The sequence below is a fragment of the Gymnoscopelus braueri genome (genome assembly GCF_963280865.1).
Source record: "Gymnoscopelus braueri genome assembly, chromosome: 11".
NCBI lineage: Eukaryota > Metazoa > Chordata > Actinopteri > Myctophiformes > Myctophidae > Gymnoscopelus > Gymnoscopelus braueri.
This window is the reverse complement of record NC_137613.1, coordinates 16,457,041-16,478,134: the sequence shown is the minus strand read 5'-3', so window position 1 is coordinate 16,478,134 and position 21,094 is coordinate 16,457,041. Positions and strand designations below refer to the sequence as shown.

Genomic DNA, 21,094 nt, shown 5'->3' with positions numbered 1-21,094 from the left:
GTGGTGGTGGGGGGGGCTGGCACAGGGTCTGCCCCGTAGAGGCCTCTCTGCCACAGCTAAATAAAAGATACATTTGGTGTCTCCCAGGAACCCTAACATACAGAAATACTGTATGAATTAACCACTTAAAAACCCCCATTTCAATAATTGTGAAATAGCAACTTGTGGCGTTGCGACACATTGTGAGCTTGTAGATCGGCAATTTTTTCACTCTTACCTTTCTTACCCTCTTAAATTAATGAATTCTTTTGAAAAATGTATGGGTATTTCTTTTTCCTGGGGGGAAGGTTGATATTTAGCCCTACTTTGTGAAACACTGCAGTAAGCCACAGCTTACACAGGATGTACCGGCTAACTTCTGCATAGGACTGGCATGGCAACCTGCGCTCATCAGGGTGCCATCTGATTGGACAGCAGACCGGGGAGAGGATACTGATGGTAATTATTGTGTGCGGAGGGCAGGGGAGCTGAGGAAATGAAGCTGGAGGAGTTTTTTTTTCTTCTAGAGCGCAGTTTCTAAATCAGAGGGTCAGGACCCACACGTGTGTCATAAGACATTCAGAAGGTGTGTGTGTGTGTGTGTGTGCGTGTGTGGTGAGAGGAGAGCAGTGGAGATGTACGGTACTGTACATATCGTTGCCTCCAATAAATCTCCATATATTAACTTTCGTAAATTAATGCCCTACTTGGATCATACTACAGCGTCACACAAAAGTAGCAGATCCACAAGCTCAAAACGCGGCACAAAGCGACGCGTTTTGAGCTTGTCGGTCTGCTACTTTTTGCTATTTTTGAATTTGAATCCTGAAAAGTAACAGTTTAGGACATAGGAGGTTTTCTCCCGACAGTGACGATATATGCACCACTCAACACCCTCATTAAAACACTTAAGCGCCATTTTATACTTTCTTGTACGGTGGTGTCGTGCAGCGAAAATAGCTTCCGCCTGTTTTAGCCATTTTTGAAAATGTTTGCCTATAATGACATGCACAGAACAGGGACACCATGTTGAGTGGTTATCCACTTAAACCCTATATACACTAACACCTCATTGACTGCACTCACTAATATCCGTGACTAATAGTCATGATAAAAATGGTACAATTTTTTTCTACTCTGTCTGTGTCTCAGAGGAAGGCCGTGGACACTTCAGAAATCCGCCTACCAGTGAAGCCATCATTATGCATTGCAGATGTTTAGTTTTTTTCAAACAAGATTTCAAATGTTTCATTTAGAACGCGAGAACTATGGCTTCCATTATAGCATGCTAACTTTCCAGGAATAGAAAGCCTGCAGGTTCTATTAGCTTGGATTCCCCATCGATGAGGTCACTGGTAGGCAGGTTTCTGAACTGTCCACAGCCCTCCTCTGAGACCCAGACCGAGTAGACAAAAATGCTACCATCTAATAATGAGCATTGGTGAGGACCAATTTGGTGAAGTGGTCCTTTAAGTGATTAATCAGACTAATCAACTCAAATTTTGTAATTTTTAAAATGAAGTAGTTTTTTTTAATTTTTATCGTTATTAGAAAATCGTTAGAATAACGGCTAACAAAATAATGAACACACGTCTTCATCGGGAAGTGAGTGAGTGCAGGCAACATGACAGTTTGCCTGGGTTCCCTGTCCTGCGTTGCATGTCGTTGCCCAGCTATTTCCAAGCCAGCCCACTTCCTGCAGTACTTTGAGTGTTGCTTGTAAAGCAACTCGTCTCTGTCGGGTGGAAACCTCATATGTCCAAAAACCAAAAAACACACTTTTCAGGATTCAAATTCAAAAGCATCAAAAGTAGCAGATCTACAAGCTCGAAACAGCAGCACAAGCTTGTGGATCTGCTACTTTTCGATGCTTTCGTGTGACGCCGTAGTGTGATCAAGTAGGGCGTTAATTTACGGGGAAAAAAACACAAAAAAGTATAAAAGTTAAAATATGGAGATAGGAGGTTTCTGCCTCGACAGCGACGAAATGTTTCATTTCAGGTCAACCACAAAACACTCCAGTGAGGGAGAGAGAAAAAGACGAGTTGAATAGCCGAGCGGGGAATGAAAGCCGCTCATCAGGATGAGAGCAAAGCGCCAGGTGGCTGGCATGGAAAGAGATTTCAATAGCTCTCATCAAAGTGTTTCTGTGGGGACTGTGTGACCTCAGGGAACTTGGGAACTACGCTAAAGAACAGGTGTCTTGTTTAGTGGATCGAGCCTGATACTCACTCAGCCCTACTGGCTCACTGTGACTGAGAGCCATAATGAACATGTGCTGTGTGGGTTTTGTGAGGACGGGGAGGGGGGGGGGGGGTTATTAGGCCTATATCAGTGGTTCCCAAACTTTTTAGCTTGAGACCCAAAAGAGAAATCGACTTCTCCCCGGGATCCAAACTAGTGAAAATAGCAGATGTACAAGCTCTCAACGTGTCGGCGTTGTCAGCTTGTAGATCGTCTAATTTCACTAATTCTTACCAAAAAAAATCTATGTTTTTTTTTACTTATGGAATTTCTTTGATTTATTTCCTTTTATTTATTAAATCCTTTGCTTTTATATGAAATATCTGAGACTATTAAGATTCTATGGAAGATGCTTGTGAACATATTGATGGTTTGACCACCTCAAGTGCTCTAATCTTAAAATAATGACCGAAAATAGCCGATCTACAGTACACGCTCTCAATGCGTCACAGACGCATTGAGAGCTTGTAGATCGGCTATTTTCGCTGCGCAACATGCTTCCATAGGGGCCAGAGAGCACTGGGGCTAGCAGGAGCAAGAGGCTCACAGCAGTGCTAGTGGCACCGGTGCACCTTCACAGCAGGTCAGTGGCACTTCTTTTAGGCAAATCTCCCAGCTACCTTTCATGTCAAAGGTTCTGGAGACGGTAGTTAGTTCGTTATTGTTCCCCAAGGCTCTATCTTAGGTCCACTACTCTTTCTGTTATATATGCTGTCTCCAGGGTTAATCTTTGATAAACATAATATTTCATTTCACTGCTACACTGATGATGTCCAGATTTACCTACCCATCAAGACAAACTACACTAACTCTCTTCAGGCACTGCTCCTCAAGGTTAAGTCCTATCTCCCCCGCCATCAACTGGATTGGAGATGGTTATTCACGCCTTCATTTCGTCCAGATTAGATTATTGTAATTCCTTATACACTGACATAGAGCAGTCGTCACTCAGGCGTCTGCAGCTCGCCTCCTTACAGGTATTAAAAAACGTGAGCATGTTAGCCCTGTCCTGGCCTCACTTCACTGGATCCCTGTTCATTTTAGAGTCGATTTTAAAAGTGATTGAGTAAGTATTTACTTATAAATCACTAAATGGGCTGGCTCCGCCATACCTCTATGCGCTCGTGGAACCTTACATCCCAGCCAGGGCTCTCGAGGCCTGCTGACAAGCTGTTGCTGGTTGTTCATAAGACTAATAAAAAGAGCAGGGGTGACCGTGCGTTTGTGGGTGCGACCCCCAGACTCTGGGAATAGTCTGCCTCTCCTCCCCATCAGATCTGCCCAGTCAATTGGGGTTTTCAAAGCCCTACTTAAAACCCATCTGTTTTCCCTGGCTTTTAACTGCATTTGAGTTTTCCTAATTTCTTCTTAACTTTGCACCTTTTGCTATGTGTTAATGCATATTAATAATATGCATTAACATTATCTGTTGATGTTTTTATTTTGTTTTGATGCTATGAATTGTTTTTGTTAAATTGTTATGATGTTTTTCATTTGCTTTGAATAGTTTTTTTAAACCATGTACAGCACTTTGGTCAGCTCGGTTGTTGTAAACGTGCTATATAAATAAAGCTTGATTTGATTTGATTCTGCCAGCAAAAGTGTTTTTATGCGGGTTCCCTGGCACAAAATATTTTCAGATGGGGGGCCGCGGTTTGAGGACCACTGAGCGCCACAACCTGCGGAGTCATCATCAAGTCACCTGGGAGGACCTTGACAACAAACGTGCCAATATGTGTTTTTGTGTCTACTCACCGTCTCGATGAGTTTGCGGTTCTCTACTAGCTGCCGTTTGTCTTTGATCTCGTTCGACGCCACCCACGTCTTGATCTGATCTCGAAGACGCTGTGGAACGACAGGAAGTACAAGAACACCACCGACAGATATGAGGAGACAGAGAGAGGGAGAGAGGGAGAAAGAGTGAGTCAAGGTAAAAGGGTTTCAGCATGCAGGGACTGGTCATGTGCAGTCAGGGATGGCGCGCGCGCGTGTGTGTGTGTGTGTGTGTGTGTGTGTGTGTGTGTGTGTGTGTGTGTGTGTGTGTGTGTGTGTGTGTGCGCGCACGCGCTCGTGTGCTTGTGTGTGAGAGAGCGCTTGGCTTGGGGTAGAGTTTGGTGTTCATGGTAACACTCTAACATACAGGTTTTGGCTGACCTCTATGATATTGAATATAGTTCACATTAACTGGCATGTTTGCGAGCATACCGTGTGTACACAACCTACCTCACCATCTACATCACTAACATCAATAAACACACATTGTCATGCCATACACACACACACACACACACACACACACACACACGGCTAGTCCAGACACAAAAGAACACAATAGTTATAAGATAAGCTTTTGTGTCTTTTGTGCATGTGTGTGTTTTTTCTGAGTGAGTGATTAAGTTGGCTATTAAAGAATAGCAGATCTACAAGCTCGCAGCGCGTCACTTCATGCGCTTGAGCTTGTACATCTGCTATTATTGACATTTTATGAAAGAAAGCTTTTTTAAATGATTTTGATTTTTTTTGTACACAAATATTTTCTGGGGGTCCCTGGCACAGGACCTTTTCAGATGGGGGTCCGCAGCCAAATATATGTCAATTTGGGGGTCCTTGGCACAAATAAGTTTGAGAACCACTGCTACAACCGCTCAACTCAACTCATTCCAACTCAACTCAAACATTAAATCATTCTCCCAGTGAAAAAGAGCCTCACCTGTAGCTTTTTAATCTCTTTCTTGAGGTCTGCTTCATACTTCTCCTTCTGGTTGGCGTTGGCTGCATTGTGAAGCTGTGTGGGGGCAGGAGGTGCAGGAGAAAGGAACAGGCGGGTTCAGACACAAACAATGTGCACCCAACACCCACAATGACAACTATGTGTATGTTGCGTAATAATGTTCTTTTTTTGTTTTTGTTTAAGAAATGTTGATTCTTTGCTGCAGAATTTTGCAACTGCCGATATGAGTTGCTGTAAGTCCTAACTCATATCGGCAGTTGCAAAATTCTGCATGCCGGTGGGCGGCAACAGCAATATGTGAACTGGAAGGGGCATGCACGCTATGATGTGATGTGTCACGATTATTAGTTTTTATTTGACAATTAATTGTCACGCACGATTTAATTGCGTTTCTGTCGTTGAACATTGCAACATTATGAATAGAAATAAGCTTTGTAAACAAAAGGATCACAGTATGTAGCCAATCTACAAGCTCAAAACGCTTGTAGATCGGCTGTTTCCATACCTTACCATTATTAATTTTTTTAAATCTTTTCAAACATATTTGAAAATTATCTCAAATAATTACGTTTAGGCGATTATGTAATAATTAAATAAGAAAAATGAGTGACTTATTTTTCTTCGCCAATATAATAATATGCAACTAATCTTGGTATTTCTTTTCTCACAGTGAGCTGAACATCACTATCAACCCCAAAACAGCCACAGAAGAATAGCAAGACAAAAACAGGATATCACATGGAAAAAGCAGAACAGCTTAGGCTACAATAGAACTAACCACAACTTGTTACCAATCAGGATGTAAAAATTTAAAAAGAACATTGGCTTGTCACGGAGGTGGAAGTGTAGGACAAAATGATGATATTGTGGAAAGGTTTGGTTTCTGTCAATTTTAACCAGTTGCGTTAACTTCATACACAGCTTCTCAAATAATTGAGAAACAGGTTTTTTTATATATTATATCAACAAATCCATTAACCACATACTTGGTCGCACAACGGTGTCATACAAAAATAATGGAAATAGCATACAGTATCTACAAGATTGTGTCTTTTAAATTGCTTATTTTCACTATTTTAAACACTTTTTCGCCTATAATGACATGCCGAAAATAGGGAATGATTATCAATTGATTATTTTAGTAACTTTTTGTTTAAAAATTATCGATATTTTTTTTAATATAATGGATTAGATCCATTAGTTTCATTTAACAGTTGCACCCCCGTGTCCCCAGGTCTTCTTCCTTACCTTCTGCCAGATGTCCTCAAACTGCTCCACCCCCTCCGCTACTTTTTTCAGACATCGATCTATTTCACCTGGAGGGAGAGAGAAGAACACAGAGCACAATGTTAAACTTAGGCCTAATTTATACCTCATCGCACCACCGAGATGGAAAAACAAATACGACATTTTCTGCTCTTTTCATGCGGTGGGGATGCACTTACAGTTTAGGCATTTAGCAGACGCTCTTAATCCAGAGCGATTTACAGTAAGCAAGGTAAACGCGAGGTAATACATCAAATGCATAGAGACAGTGTAGTGCCTCAGTAATCTAGGATCACAGGTAAACCAAGAACCTAGCATTAGTCTAAAAACATTTATAATATCAAAAAAATTGTAGATTGAAACTATACAAACTATAGGATGCAAGGTCAACAAATGAACGTAGCATCTGTCTACATAACATTATATCTAAATTACATTTTAACCTTTGCATAAGCCACTAGTGTAGAGCCCTGAGGGAGCCCTGGGAAACCAAATAATAAAGGGTGTAAGTGGTTAAGTGCCTTCAGAACCAATCACATCATGTGTACACACCTGGACTACCTGCACACACACACACACACACACACACACACACACGTTTGCATTACTATACTGTACTTATGAGGACATCAACATTTAAGACACCGGTTTTTATGAATGGCGTTTCTACAATTCTTGTATACCAAGTATAAATCAGTCATTACTCAAACCCAGAACCCCTAAACTCTAAATGTCTAATCCTAATTCCTATTTTTTACTTATATAAGTAAGCCCTAACTCTTAAGATCTTTATTAATTGTAAAACAACAATTTCTCTTGATAGGACCAGGAAAATGGTATATATATTTATATATATATATATATATATATATATATATATATATATATATATATATATGACCTCAGTCAAAATGTATACATTATTTCTGAAATTCGCCTATATTTTTGGGGCCATTTAGTCCTCACAAGTATAGTAACACAAGTACATATAAACACAAGACCTATAGAGAGACAGAAAATAATACCACACAAAGGACATATGCACACACACACACACACACACACACACTATATAATGTAGTAAGTCACCAATGTAGTTATTATTTAGTCACAAGCTCTTGCTAATATTTGTCATTGGTTAAATAAGAAATAACCAATTTAAAAGCTCACATTAAGCGCGAGCACGCGCGCACACACACACACACACACAGTAAAACAGTGCAGTGCAGCATTTCCGGAACATGGTTGGCAGCTCATCAAAGATGCATGGCGTAAAAGCTGCACATTCTTGTAAGCAAGCAGGAGAACACCCAAACCCCCCCCCCCCCACCCTCATCCCGGGCGGGAATGTTGTGTCACCGTGAACGAACGTGGTTAAAAATGCACCGCCGTCGTCGTCACGGCGACAGAGGGGTAAGGGGACCAGGGACAGAGGGACGATGGAGGCAGGATGGAGTTGCCAGATTTTGCGAGAGAAATAAGCAACCAGGTCTTTGAAAACAAGCCCAAAAGAAGCGACTATATAGACGAATCCACAGAGCGCTGCGGACTCCTGCTGTCAGAGCCAGGGGAGCGCTCTGTGGATTTGTCTATAGGCCACATGAGCACTTTAAACCTATACACAACGGCTATTTGAAAATAGCCGATCTACAAGCTCACAACGCAACGCATCTGCTATTAAAAAAATAATAATAATAATAAGTATACAATTATTAAATGTGTCAGTAATTTTTTTGTATACTTAAGTTATTTGTCATACCTGCCCTGTGCAATTTTTGATTACGATTATCAGGATAATTTTTTATTCATATGTTCCAATTATTTGTATGACAATTAATCAAAATTAAAAAAAGAATATTCCAGATGGGGGTCCACGGACAAATACATGTTTGAGCAAGCCCAAATAAGCAACTACATTTTAAAAACAAGCCCCCCCAAAAAAAGCACCTTACAACTAACTACCAAAGTCGCTTATAATAAGCAGATATGGCAACACTGGTTAGAGGAGAGAGAAACTGGGACAGAGATTGGAGGGGGGGGGGGATTCGAGGAGCCTGAGGGAAGTGTTGAGAGAACAGTGGAGTGGAGAGAGAGCAGTAGGGAAAGTAACTAGGTACACATACTCAAGTACTGTACTAACTACAGTTTTGAGGTATAAGACTAAAGGGGGGGCGCAGGCTACCATTTTCGGTGATCACCCTCTCACGAGGTGGTTTGAAAACTACAACATGTCGTCACTGAGCCGCGGTGATAAGCGATTCACCACTCACCTCAACACATTTCTCTGTTCTTACTAACCGAAATCACCGGACTATGAGCGCCTAGTATCCAAACCACCGACCACACGGTGGTCACAAATGGTGATAGGGTGACCACCTCATTTGGTAGCATGCAGGGGCCTCTAGACTATCACTAAAACTAAATCAAAATTTGCTTTCAAAATCAACACTTGTTCGTGGCAAGTTTAGTGCGGAACGGAGCAACAGTGCGCCTCGACAACATGTGGCCCATGGGGGCCCCTGGCAGCAGTAAGCTGGGTTGTACAACGTGGCCCCTGGTGTGACTATCCTCGTGGCAGACCCCTGAACAGTGCCTGTACCACGTTTTGAGGTATAAGACTAAAGGGGGGGCGCAGGCTACCATTTTCGGTGATCACCCTCTCACGAGGTGGTTTGAAAACTACAACATGTCGTCACTGAGCCGCGGTGATAAGCGATTCACCACTCACCTCAACACATTTCTCTGTTCTTACTAACCGAAATCACCGGACTATGAGCGCCTAGTATCCAAACCACCGACCACACGGTGGTCACAAATGGTGATAGGGTGACCACCTCATTTGGTAGCATGCAGGGGCCTCTAGACTATCACTAAAACTAAATCAAAATTTGCTTTCAAAATCAACACTTGTTCGTGGCAAGTTTAGTGCGGAACGGAGCAACAGTGCGCCTCGACAACATGTGGCCCATGGGGGCCCCTGGCAGCAGTAAGCTGGGTTGTACAACGTGGCCCCTGGTGTGACTATCCTCGTGGCAGACCCCTGAACAGTGCCTGTACCACGTTTTGAGGTATAAGACTAAAGGGGGGGCGCAGGCTACCATTTTCGGTGATCACCCTCTCACGAGGTGGTTTGAAAACTACAACATGTCGTCACTGAGCCGCGGTGATAAGCGATTCACCACTCACCTCAACACATTTCTCTGTTCTTACTAACCGAAATCACCGGACTATGAGCGCCTAGTATCCAAACCACCGACCACACGGTGGTCACAAATGGTGATAGGGTGACCACCTCATTTGGTAGCATGCAGGGGCCTCTAGACTATCACTAAAACTAAATCAAAATTTGCTTTCAAAATCAACACTTGTTCGTGGCAAGTTTAGTGCGGAACGGAGCAACAGTGCGCCTCGACAACATGTGGCCCATGGGGGCCCCTGGCAGCAGTAAGCTGGGTTGTACAACGTGGCCCCTGGTGTGACTATCCTCGTGGCAGACCCCTGAACAGTGCCTGTACCACGTTTGGTGCCGATTCGGAGCAATGGTGCGCCTCGCAAGTCGGTCCGATTCCTTAACGGTTCCCTTTAACGATCCCTATAAGGGGGTTCCAAATGGACCCTTGCGGGTCTGTAACCCTTGAGAGTGTATAAATGGACCCTTACGGGTCCATTTGGTTCCATTTGTACCCTCTCAGAGTTATGGTGGTCCTTGAAATAAAAAGAGAAATAGAAATTGCATAGCAGACGTGAAGTCCACATAACCAGCTCTGTCTGTGTGATAAAACCGGTTCCAGAAACGGTTCCAAATGTGACGGAACCGATTCCGGTTCCTCAATGTTGGATCCGGTTCCTCCGATTGCCTCCGGTTCGGGATCCCAACCCTAATATCGAATGATGCCAATAATTGAATTTTTAATACACACAGGGCCACTTTCTGGTAACAGCGAGTGACAGAGTGACACCACTGAGGCAGAGTGATTGGGGGGGGGGGGGGGGGGTGCAGAGTGACGGAGGACAGACATGGGTGACTTGTTGTGAGGCAGAGAGCGGGGGGGGGGGGAAGATGATCAGAAATGACAGACAGATGGAGGAGAGAGGGGGAGGAGGTGTACAGAGGAGGCGGAGAGAGGTGGAGCTCAGGGGAAACTTGAGGAGAGACAGACAGACAAAGAGAGAGAGAGAGAGAGAGAGAGGGTGGGCAAACAGATAAACAGGTCTTATTGTTATTTTTGTTTTAGGTGATGTTGAACACAAACAACTGAATAAATCCTGAGTGGTCATTTTACTGTGATTCCAGCCACACTGAATGGGGAGAAAATGATAACAGAATATGAGCAGAGAGGAAGACAAGCAGGAGAGGACAAGTACGGACAAATAAGAGGAGTTCTGATAATGGAGAGAGAGAAAGGGAGAGAGGGAGAGAGAGAACAGAGAGATGAGAGGAGGAGACAATGGCAGTGATTCTAGATGGGGGTGAGGGGGATGACGCAGACAGGAGGAGAGACAAACTGATTCATACTTTAGGGCAGCGATTCCTAGGATATTGCAAGAAGTGGGTCCCCAAATAGTTGGCAAAAGACTACGATTTTATTGATCAAATAATTGTTATTAATATAATGTAAAATCAAATGTCAAGGTATTTTTTCTTTAAAAATTAGTTCTCATTCATGATATCTTAAACTTGGATAACTTAAAGCAGTGGTTCTCAACCAGTGGTCCTTGAGGGGGTTCCAGGTGGTCCCCAGCTAAATGATGGAGAGTTAGTATCCAAATGGACCCTCATTGGGTAGATCTGAAACTCTTGAGTTAAATTATTGTTAAACATCTGCATTACTTAATTAAAGAATTGTTATTTTGATCAACGTTAGCCTGTTATCTCTCCTAATGGTACCAACATCAATACAGCATGGATGGATTGTGGTATCCAACGATAACATATTCTAGGTTTTGGGTCTGAGGCTAAATCTCATCAAATGGTGATGAATCCGTGGCTCAAATGCCGAATAAATAATGGACCTTGACATGAAAAGGGTTTAAAACCACTGACTTAAAGCATTGATCCAAGCCAGAACACAATCATCATTAAAATGTGCTCATGATCCTGATCCATGAGCCCTGATCCAGAAAAGGTTGGGAACCACCACTGCTTTAGGGCTTTTCAGGCGGGGAGCGACACAATGCCTGCTCCTCATGTGAATATATATACGTCAGTGTTTCCCCTATATGCATTAAGCAGTGGCGGGCCGCCACCCCTTAAATCCGACCACAACGGTATGATTTATTTCTGTAAAAAATCATAATAAATGCATTGATAGAAGGCTCAAATGCTCTCAGGCAGGATGCCATCAGTGCTATCACTATAGTTGTTGATGTGTGACTGACTGATTTGTATACTTTTGTCTATACTTTTGTCTAATAAAAGTATATTTCATATGTACTATATAGAGACAATTCAAATGTACTATATAGATTATTACTGTGCACTGTACTATATAAGATATAAGACTTCGTGTTTGAGCATAAATATGCATTTTCAGAACTCAACATTTTTCGGCAAAGGTGACGATAAACCAGCTCTTGGCTCAAGTAAGAGTGCGCGTGAAACAAGCACAAAAGCGGCAGTTTGGCGAGAGATTGTCGCTCAGATTGCCCGTGTGCGCCTCCCTAGCATGCCTGCTCGGCTCTCATTGCTAATCAACTACTAGGCGCATCAACGGTCGCTTCCCGAGTGAAAAATCCTTTTAGCGCCGTTAAACACCAAGCATGATAACTATATAACAACTATAAATATTTCTAACTGAAGTGGATGGTAGCATCCACACCATAACTTTAACAATAGTAGTAAAACGACATCGTTTGGATCACTTTCAGAGTCAGATTATCCATAAATCATCTCTGTCGGGTGGAAACGTCATATTTCCAAAACTACTTTTCAGGATACAAATTAAAAAGTAGCAAAAGTAGCAGATCTACAAGCTCGAAATGTGTCGCTTTTACGCCATGTTTCGAGCTTGTGTGACACTGTAGTTGCATGTGTCTTTTAGCACCACGGAAATCTCTCACGCCGTCTCAGTCTCCCCCCTCTGTCAGTGTGGTCTTTGTGATACAGGCAGCTGGACTTGGTGCCACTGTTCGCATAACATTATCGTTCATTCTTTTGGATGCTCACACAATTGTCGTTATACTTATAGTTATCGTGCTTAGTGCACTGTGAACAGCGCTTAATTGACAGAGGAGGGACGGTGGGAGGGGGGGACACTGAGAAAGAGATGGAGAGAAAGGGGGAAGGTCTAATGATGAATGGAAGAGCAAAGAAAGTCAGAGGTGACTGAGGAGAGACAGCAAGTGAAATGACAAATGATGCCTCTCTAGACTAGAGGATGACCATTCCATAAAGTGTGACCCTAAACGACTTTAGCCGTACTAAATGGCCGATCTACAAGCTCAAAATGCATCGCACCGCACGCAACGCGCCGTGAGCTTGTAGATCGGCTATTTTCGGCACACGACGACACCGGCACACAACCGAAGTATAAACCGAGGCATTAGATGCGGTCTTCTTGGTGATATTTTTAGCAGGAAGGCGGCCAACCTCCTCTGTAATAATACATTACTATCTGTCACAGCTGCTGAAGTGCTAATGCCTCATGTTTTCCTGTGGGGTAAAGGTCCAGCGCTAAGGGGGATTGCTTGGCTGGCCGGAGGTTCCATTTAGCATCAAGGTGATGCACATTGTGCTACAGGTAAAGCAGACAGTCACAGCAAAGGTCCAACAGTTGTCCACATGACATGGATTAAAGAAAAATAAAAGCTCACGACTGAAAGTGTTTGTATGACCCCAAGTCCTTCCTAATGTGAGATTTGTGAAACAGTATGAAAAAGAACCCCCCCCCCCACAAACACACACACACACACACACACACACACACACACACACGCGCTGATTTCTAAACAATTAACACAATATGTAACATTATGATGTCTTAGAATATGTAACACTATGATGTCTTAGTAATATTGTTCCTGCTGTAGTACTACTATACTGCCAGTGCCAACAAGGTGAAGAAGTCACAGACTGAGGCTTTAACCATTGCTTTTATACAAAAGTATGAAATGCCCGAGACTATTAAGATTCTATGGAAAATGCTTCTGAACATATTGCTAGTTTGACCACTACAAATGCTTAAAATAATAACCGAAAACAGCTTATCTACAAGCTCTCAATGAGTCTGTGATGCATTGGCAACATGCTTCCACAGAAGACACGCTGGCTTCTATGGAATCCAAATGACTAAAATCAGTCACTAACACATCAATAAATGTCAATAATCTGACAATCATGGTCATTTAATTGTGGAAACTTTGATTCATTGTGCAGCCCTACTGCCACCTGAAACTAATCTTAAAAACTACTTGCAAATGCTGAGGCTATTTGGCTCAGCTTGAAAACAAACAGGAACACGTGCGCTAACACCCAGAGAGACATGGACATGCACGCATGCACACACACAGACACAGTCGTGCACACACACACACACACACACAAGAAATTCGCTCACCTTGTAGTTTTCGTTTATCGGCCATGGCTGAAGACTAGGATGCTGTCTTCATGCCTTCTTTCACTGTGGATGGAACAAAAGCAAAGACAAATAGCTTAGCTTTAGGACATGCATGAACTGATCTCCACTAGGGATGGGCCACCAGGATTTAAACCTGCCCTTAATGGCAATATTTGAAGAAATGTATAGAAAACAAAAACATAATGTATCGTTTTTACACAAGCATCTAGGGGTGCTTTGGTTATACTTAATTAGGCCTAATTATAGGTATACACCGGCAGATACAATAATACACCGGCACTGGTGCAAAATGTTTTGGCAGAAATAGATGAAGCCTTTTCATCCAGCCAAGGTGAACTCGGCATGCCATAAAAGCCCTTTCTTTTACAGCGGTTCTGCCCGTAAGCGACAGCACAGTCTATCAGTCTTCTGTTGTAGGCATTGAGCAGCCCTAGTAAAATGGCATCATATGCACTGCAGCAGTGTACCTTTGCTAACCACGTACCTTGGAAAAGCCTTAAGTGAATTGATAATGTTCTCAGCAAATTGATATTATGCTAATTGAACTTCAGGTACTTACAGTATACATTTCAATTACATTTCCTAACTAATTGATGCACAGTCTGACTCTGGCACAAGACATTTAATCACGCCACCAGACTGTCTAGAATCCACGTTCGTGGGTGTGCAGGGTTCAATGCCTTGCTCAAAGCCACTGATAAGCGCAGAAGATATCGTTGCTGTCGGCCGCAAACTTATCTTATCTCCATAGTTTAACTTTGTGTATTTCGTAAATTAATGCCCCTACTTGATCATACTACAGCGTCACACAAAAATAGCAGATCTACAACGCGTCTCAAAGCGACGCATTTTGAGCTCGTCGATCTGCTATTTTTTTATTTGAATCCTGAGAAGTAACTGTTTTGGACGTATGAGGTTTCCACCCGACAGACGATATGCGGTTGCCGTCGGTCACGTTGTCTCTTATGAGGAACAAACCTGGGACTCACTGTCCCTCTAACCACTAAAGAGGACATCCCACTTATTTATTTTAATGTAAATGTTTTAAGCCCAAGCCTCCCTCAGTCCGTGCATGTTAACTCACTACCACAACAACTTCAGCACATTACTTTTTCATTGCATTTCAGATTGTGGTGGCGAACAAGCTGCCGACTCTCTGAGCTCAGTTGATTTGAGTTAACGAAGTTAAGGACAGGTGGCGCGAGGACAAACACGGTGAGAAGGAGAGGAAAAGCCTCCTGTGTCGCAGGCAGCGAGGCCACAAGGAACAAGCTTTTCACATTAGCTCAGGAAATGCCTCTAGTACCGGATACAGGTAGACCTGTCACAATTATTATATAATCACCTGTGTTTGTGACTGGGGATTGGTTCAATCCGTTTGCCTTTTCAGGCTTTGTTAAACCACAATTGCACAGGGCAGATATGACATAACTTAAATATACAAAGAAATGACTGAACAATGACCGGTGCCGATAATCAAAAATAAATCATGTATTATGACCAAAACCAGCCATGCCTGTAATAATTGTATGGTTTTAAAAGTTTTCATAAATACTGGTAATAGCGGATCCAAAAGCGATGATGTGTTTGTTGTTAGCTTATAGATCTGCAATTTTTGCAATTTTTTGACAGATTAATTTATTCAGGTGAATGGAAGTGATTCTGACAATTTTGCTAAATAATTCAATCAAATAATTGCGATCAGGCGATTGTGTAATAAGTTGTGACAGGCCTAAGTAGTCTGTGATGATGCTCCTCTTCACTACTAGACCTCCTCAGACTTAAAAACAGCATCCTTATCAGGGTTATGTAAGGACGGGCTGCACACAGCCACAGCCGGCCTAATGAAACCAATAGTCACTCCACCAGTGGCACTTAAGTTTGTTTGTCCTCAGCCCAGCTCCTCCAACCACCAACCACACACACGTCTCCACGAGAGGTGACTAAAAACCAAGACAAAAGAAACAAAAGAAAGACATACCATCTCCGGTTTACTTCCTGTATCTGCGTGACGTAGGTGGCCGCCTTTTTAGGAGACCGGAATTATGTTGGGAGTCTATTCATTCCAATGGGAGAAGTGAACGTGAACACAGCTTCTGAGCGAGTCTTTTCCCCATGGTCACTAAACTAAATATTGGACCCAATCGCCACAAGCCACACAATATTCCGGACATTTTGACACCAATTTTTTTTTGGAAACGCAAAATAGGGATGCCCCAGATTGAAAGTGGTTAAGTCTGAGTTAACAGAAAGGTCTGCGACTCTGCGTTTATTGTGAGCGTACAGAAGACATGTTATGATTATGATAATGATAAACAACTGAATCTAGACATAAACCTTTTGTAAGTCTAAACAAAAGAAGGTTATCCAAGATCTGACCCAGAGGAAAAAAAAAATTCTTAAAAAAGGTTCTATGACTGTGAATACCATGATATTTTTGGGTATTTTTCTGCCTTTATTGGACAAGATACAGTGGAGAACAACAGGAAACAGGAGAGAGACAGGGAGTGACACGCAGCAAAGGTCGCCGTGCATTAGAGCCTATAGGTGCGTGGCATGCACCTTAACCACTCAGCCATCGGCGCCACGTGGAGCAGAGTTATGAACGTATGACACGACACCTCTGCTGCTACTCGGTCCAGCCATACTATACAGCGGAAAGGTCCCCTAGGCTAGCTGCATCCCAGCCAGTCCACATGTGTTATCGACAGTCAGTGTCCATTTCAATAACGTCGTCACAGTTATCATCAGCCAGTAGCACACACACACACACACACACACACACACACACACAGGCATGAAAGGAAATCGGATCTAACAGGCGAGGAGCCCACCAGCCGACATCAAAGTCTGCATACATCAAAAGTCTGAGAGAAGACTTCTCCTTGCATGTTCCAACCCTGAACCCATGTTAACACACTGCAACGAAGCAGCTCCAATTAGCTTGAGCATCACTTATTTTTGCAACAGTGTGTTTCACGCATCACAGCCCAGGGGTAACCTGGACCGTCCGCCCAATAACACACTCGGCTCACCTCCATTTTTTCCGGACCACTCTTGTATTCGTTTTACTGAGGGGTTAGGAATACGTTTAGGGTTAGGCATAGTTTTACTGAGGTTAAGTTTAGGGATAAGGTTAGGTTTAGGCATAGTTTTACTGAGGTTACATTTAGGAATACCTGACCGCCCGAGGTCACCGGATTTGACCCGGGGCGAAAGTGTTTTGTATTCAGCCTAGGCCCCTTACACACTTACACACACACACACACACACACACACACACACACACACACGTTAATTGAAGTCAGAGAGAGTACACATGTAATCAAATTACCCATTTGTAACTCTGACAATGTACAAATGTAACCAATACATTGTACATTGTCATAGTTTAAATGGATTTTATTGTATAGGTAGGTCATCTCAAACCACACTCACACACAAGCACCCATTCAGTTTTTTTTTGGGGGGGGGGACCATGCATTTGAGCTACATGCATGCCATAGCCTTAACTGTGAATCCCTCATGACTCCAATAACTAAGTCCTCTCTAGTCGCCCAGTTTGGTCCAAATGAAGAGTACTGTGAGTGTGTGGGTCAGCATCATCACAAAAAGAAAGAGAGATCGTTCACATGGAGACAGTGTTTATAAACAACTGAACACAGGCATCATTACCATCACTACAACAACAACAACAGCAAAGAATGTTTTTTATAAAGATAGCATGATGTTTAGACAGATGCTAGGTTAATTGTTTATCTGGTATACTATAGTTTCAATGTACAGAATATGATTTACAGTAAGTAGCATGCCCTTTAGACAGATGCTACTGTAGGTTCATGGTTTACCTGGTATCCTATTAGTTTCAATGTACAGAATGCTAATTTAGGTAGCATGATGTCTAGACAGATCCTAGGTTCATGGTTTTACCTGGTAACCTAGTTTCTTTGAGGCACTTGCACTGTGCTCTCTCTGCAATCTAGTTATGTGATAATCTGCCTTGCTTCTATTGTACGTGGGCTCTGGATAAGAGCGTCCTAAATTGTAAAATATAACAAAGAACAAAAAAATAAGAAGACTATTGTGCCACACATAAGTGTGTGTGGCACTTCCACAACTCACTCCTCAGCTAAAGTTAGCAGCCACGTTGGCACAAAGAAAGTTCAGCATCTCCACAATTATAAGATCTACAAGCATAACTTGACCCGGTGGGTGTGGAGATCAGATCACATCTTAATGCTATGACACTGGTTCTCACACAGTGAGGGAATCCACTATCCAGGGATATTCTCTGGGTTCCTTGAGAGAGGGGGGGTTTCCAATCCAAATGGACCCTTTTTTACAAGTCTGTAACTCTGAGAGTATATACAAATGGAACCATGGGGTCCATTTGGTTCCACTGGTATATAATAATCTCAGAGTTATGGGGGAGACCTAATAGGCATTTGTAAAGTTTGAGAAGCAACTGGGTCCCTATGTGATGTGATGTGGAAAGAGGAGAGACACAGAGACACTCACACACACACACATACACACTCACTCACTCACACACATACACACACACAGAGAGAGGCAAGAAAAAAAGGTAAATAAATAACCGTCTCTGGGTAGTTTTTCAGTTTACCTGGGTCTTCCCGGGTTAGTTTCTCGTTTCCTGGGCTCTCCACTGTTGCTAAAACGTGAGCCGCTCCCGTGCAACGGTGCTTTCTCCGTTTTTATTTTTATTATTTTTTATTAAATAAATTCCCTTCGCTAAACAATCACTCTGAACATCCAAGATGGCTGCCAGGAACACCTCCTCCTCCTCTTTCGGATCCAGCGTTGCCAGGTTTTGTGAGAGAAATGAGCAACCAGGTCTAGGAAAACAAGCCCAAAATAAGCAACTTTTAGGCCACATGAGCACTTTAAACCTATAACCTATAATATAGCTTGTAGATCTGCTATTTTCAAAAACTTGGAATATAAAATAAAAATGTGGAATATTTGGAATATTTTTTGAAACGTTTTAACAACACAAATGCTCCCCTGGTGGTAAAAAACATTTTCATAAAAATATTTGAGAACCACTGGTTACAAATAATAATGAAAACATTTGGAAGCTAGCCTAAATAAGCAAGTACACTTTAGAGACAATCCCACAAAACCGCAACCAGCGCAACTACCAATATTTACAAACAACTTAACTGAAAAAGAAGACCAAAGTCGCTTATAATAAGCCGACATGGCAACACTGTTCGGATGCTCCTGGCGGACGCGCGTTCCCGCCTCCCACGGCAGCCGATTGGTCGCCCGCGGCCGTCCCCGTCTCGCCATTGGCTGGGTATGGTTGTCACTCACAGCGGACGGACGGCGTTTGCTACTTCCTTCCGCGCAAGTCTCGCGGTGATTGGACGGATTGGAGAGGTGAAAGGTCAACATGAGTTTTTGGAGAGAGGAGCACAGTCACACCCCCCTCTGTTGGCACAATTATAATTATTTATGATAGATTTATTATATTTTTTATTGTCTCCAACCTGATACCAGTGGTGGAAGGAGAAGTAATCAGATCAGATGTTATTGTTTTTTTGTTACTTATGTAAAAGTGGCAATACCATAATATAAAAATACTGTATTCAAAATTTGACTTAAAAATAAAAGCACAAAAGTATTAGCATCAAAATATACTTAAAGTCCCAAAAGTACTCAACTCATTAATGACCCATTTCACTTTTTTTATTTTTCCCCTCCTTTTTTCCCCTATAAGCTCACAACGCTTCGCTATGCAAGGTGCTGTGAGCTAGTAGTTAACTAGTAACTAAAACTGTCAACTCATTGTAGTAGAGGGAAAAGTAGTGTGGAGTGGGTGTAGTGGAGTAGAAGATTAAAGTATAATAATAATAATAATAATAATAGTCTGAATTTATATAGCACCTTTTGTAAAACCCAAGGACGCTTTACATCAAGATAGAAAGACAATGATCAACCAACAAACAAACAAAACAACAAACAGCTAGTTGCCATAAGCCAAAGCAAATGTACCTCAAAGTTGTTAATTATAGTACATGAGTAAATGTACTTAGTTACTTTCCTCCACTGATGGCTAGCAGCACACTCCGTTTGAAGAGTCAACTGTGAGATTGTGAGATAATGAGGATGGTGAAAACCAAGCCACAGTCTCTCAGCTGTCAACTGCTTGTGGACCAAATTAGACAAGTCACCCTGAGACAGAATTTGATTTGTTTTAAATAAGCAACCTGTATTTATTCCCGATAGGGCTGGCTGGGCACAGTTGCCATAACAATCACCCCATATCATATTCATATCAGGGATGTAGCTGCTGGTTATAAACCTCAGTTCTAAGTTAACCTCAGAATTGCCTTGCTCAAGGCCCTCCAATTCTTCAAACCCCCCCCCCCCCTCCCCATGTAAAGTGTCTTTGGATACTTAGAGAAAAGTGCTATATACATTTTTGATATTATTATTATTATTATTATTAAGGTATTACTAACTTACTGAACCGAGACTTCAGGAAAGTCAGTAGGGGCGACACTCTCATGCTCATAAAAACAAAAAAAACAAAGACTGGGCCTATACATTTTAAATTTCAGTCGGACACATAAAGGGATAACAAATTGTGGTGTAATCATAACAATACAAAAAAGACAAGGAACACAGAGCAAATAAGTGCAGGGCTGATACAAAATCACCCAAGGAGCTCATACCCAAAATGTCCCCAGTGGATCGATAAAGTTTGATCTTATCTTCTAAAATAAAACATCCATATTCGTCGGTCAGCCCCATAACACCAAAATGTGTAGTATCTGGAGCGTAGTACTCCCCTCTGTCACTGAGTGGCAGTATAAGGCTTGATTTCACACAGCATCACTGTAGTAGTATCACAGGAGTGTGGATAATAAAATACCCACACTCATCTTCTTCTGTGCATTTCTGCTTACTTAGATCAGTTTCTCAAACATTTTCATGTCAATACATATTTATATGTATTATGTATTTGGTCGCAGACCCCCATTTGAAAAAGGGTTTGTGCCAGGGAGCCCTGTAAGATAAAGCTGCGTAAAGATTTGAAAAAAAAATTGCCTATCTGCAATCTCACAATGCGTCTTGGTGCAATACATTGTGAGCTTTTAGTCGGCTATTTTCAAACAGCGGGGGAAAAAATGTGGCCTTCAGTGTTTAATTTGTCTGGGGACACTCTGAAGCCCCAATGACCTCTGGGGGTCACTGGAATATCTTTTTTTTTTTTGGGGGGGGGGGGTCCCCAATTCAAATATGATTATTTTGGGAGGGTCACGGCCTG

At 42.3% G+C, this 21,094-nt stretch overlaps 1 protein-coding gene across 3 annotated transcripts in view; it reads right to left on the bottom strand.

Moving 5' to 3' along the window:
• LOC308094575 (CCR4-NOT transcription complex subunit 3-like) overlaps positions 1-18,569 on the bottom strand; it is a 50,262-nt gene extending 31,693 nt beyond the window's left edge. For all 3 annotated transcript variants that reach the window (XM_080441318.1, XM_080441319.1, XM_080441320.1), the window contains exons 1-5: positions 18,422-18,569; positions 13,777-13,839; positions 6,203-6,270; positions 4,934-5,008; positions 3,979-4,068 (exon numbers count right to left, since the gene is read on the bottom strand). In XM_080441318.1, the coding sequence (XP_080297444.1) occupies positions 3,979-4,068; positions 4,934-5,008; positions 6,203-6,270; positions 13,777-13,801 (258 nt within the window). In that variant the 5' untranslated portion in view covers positions 13,802-13,839; positions 18,422-18,569. The remainder of the gene's footprint in view (positions 1-3,978; positions 4,069-4,933; positions 5,009-6,202; positions 6,271-13,776; positions 13,840-18,421) is intronic.
• Between the last annotated feature and the right edge of the window lie 2,525 nt (positions 18,570-21,094).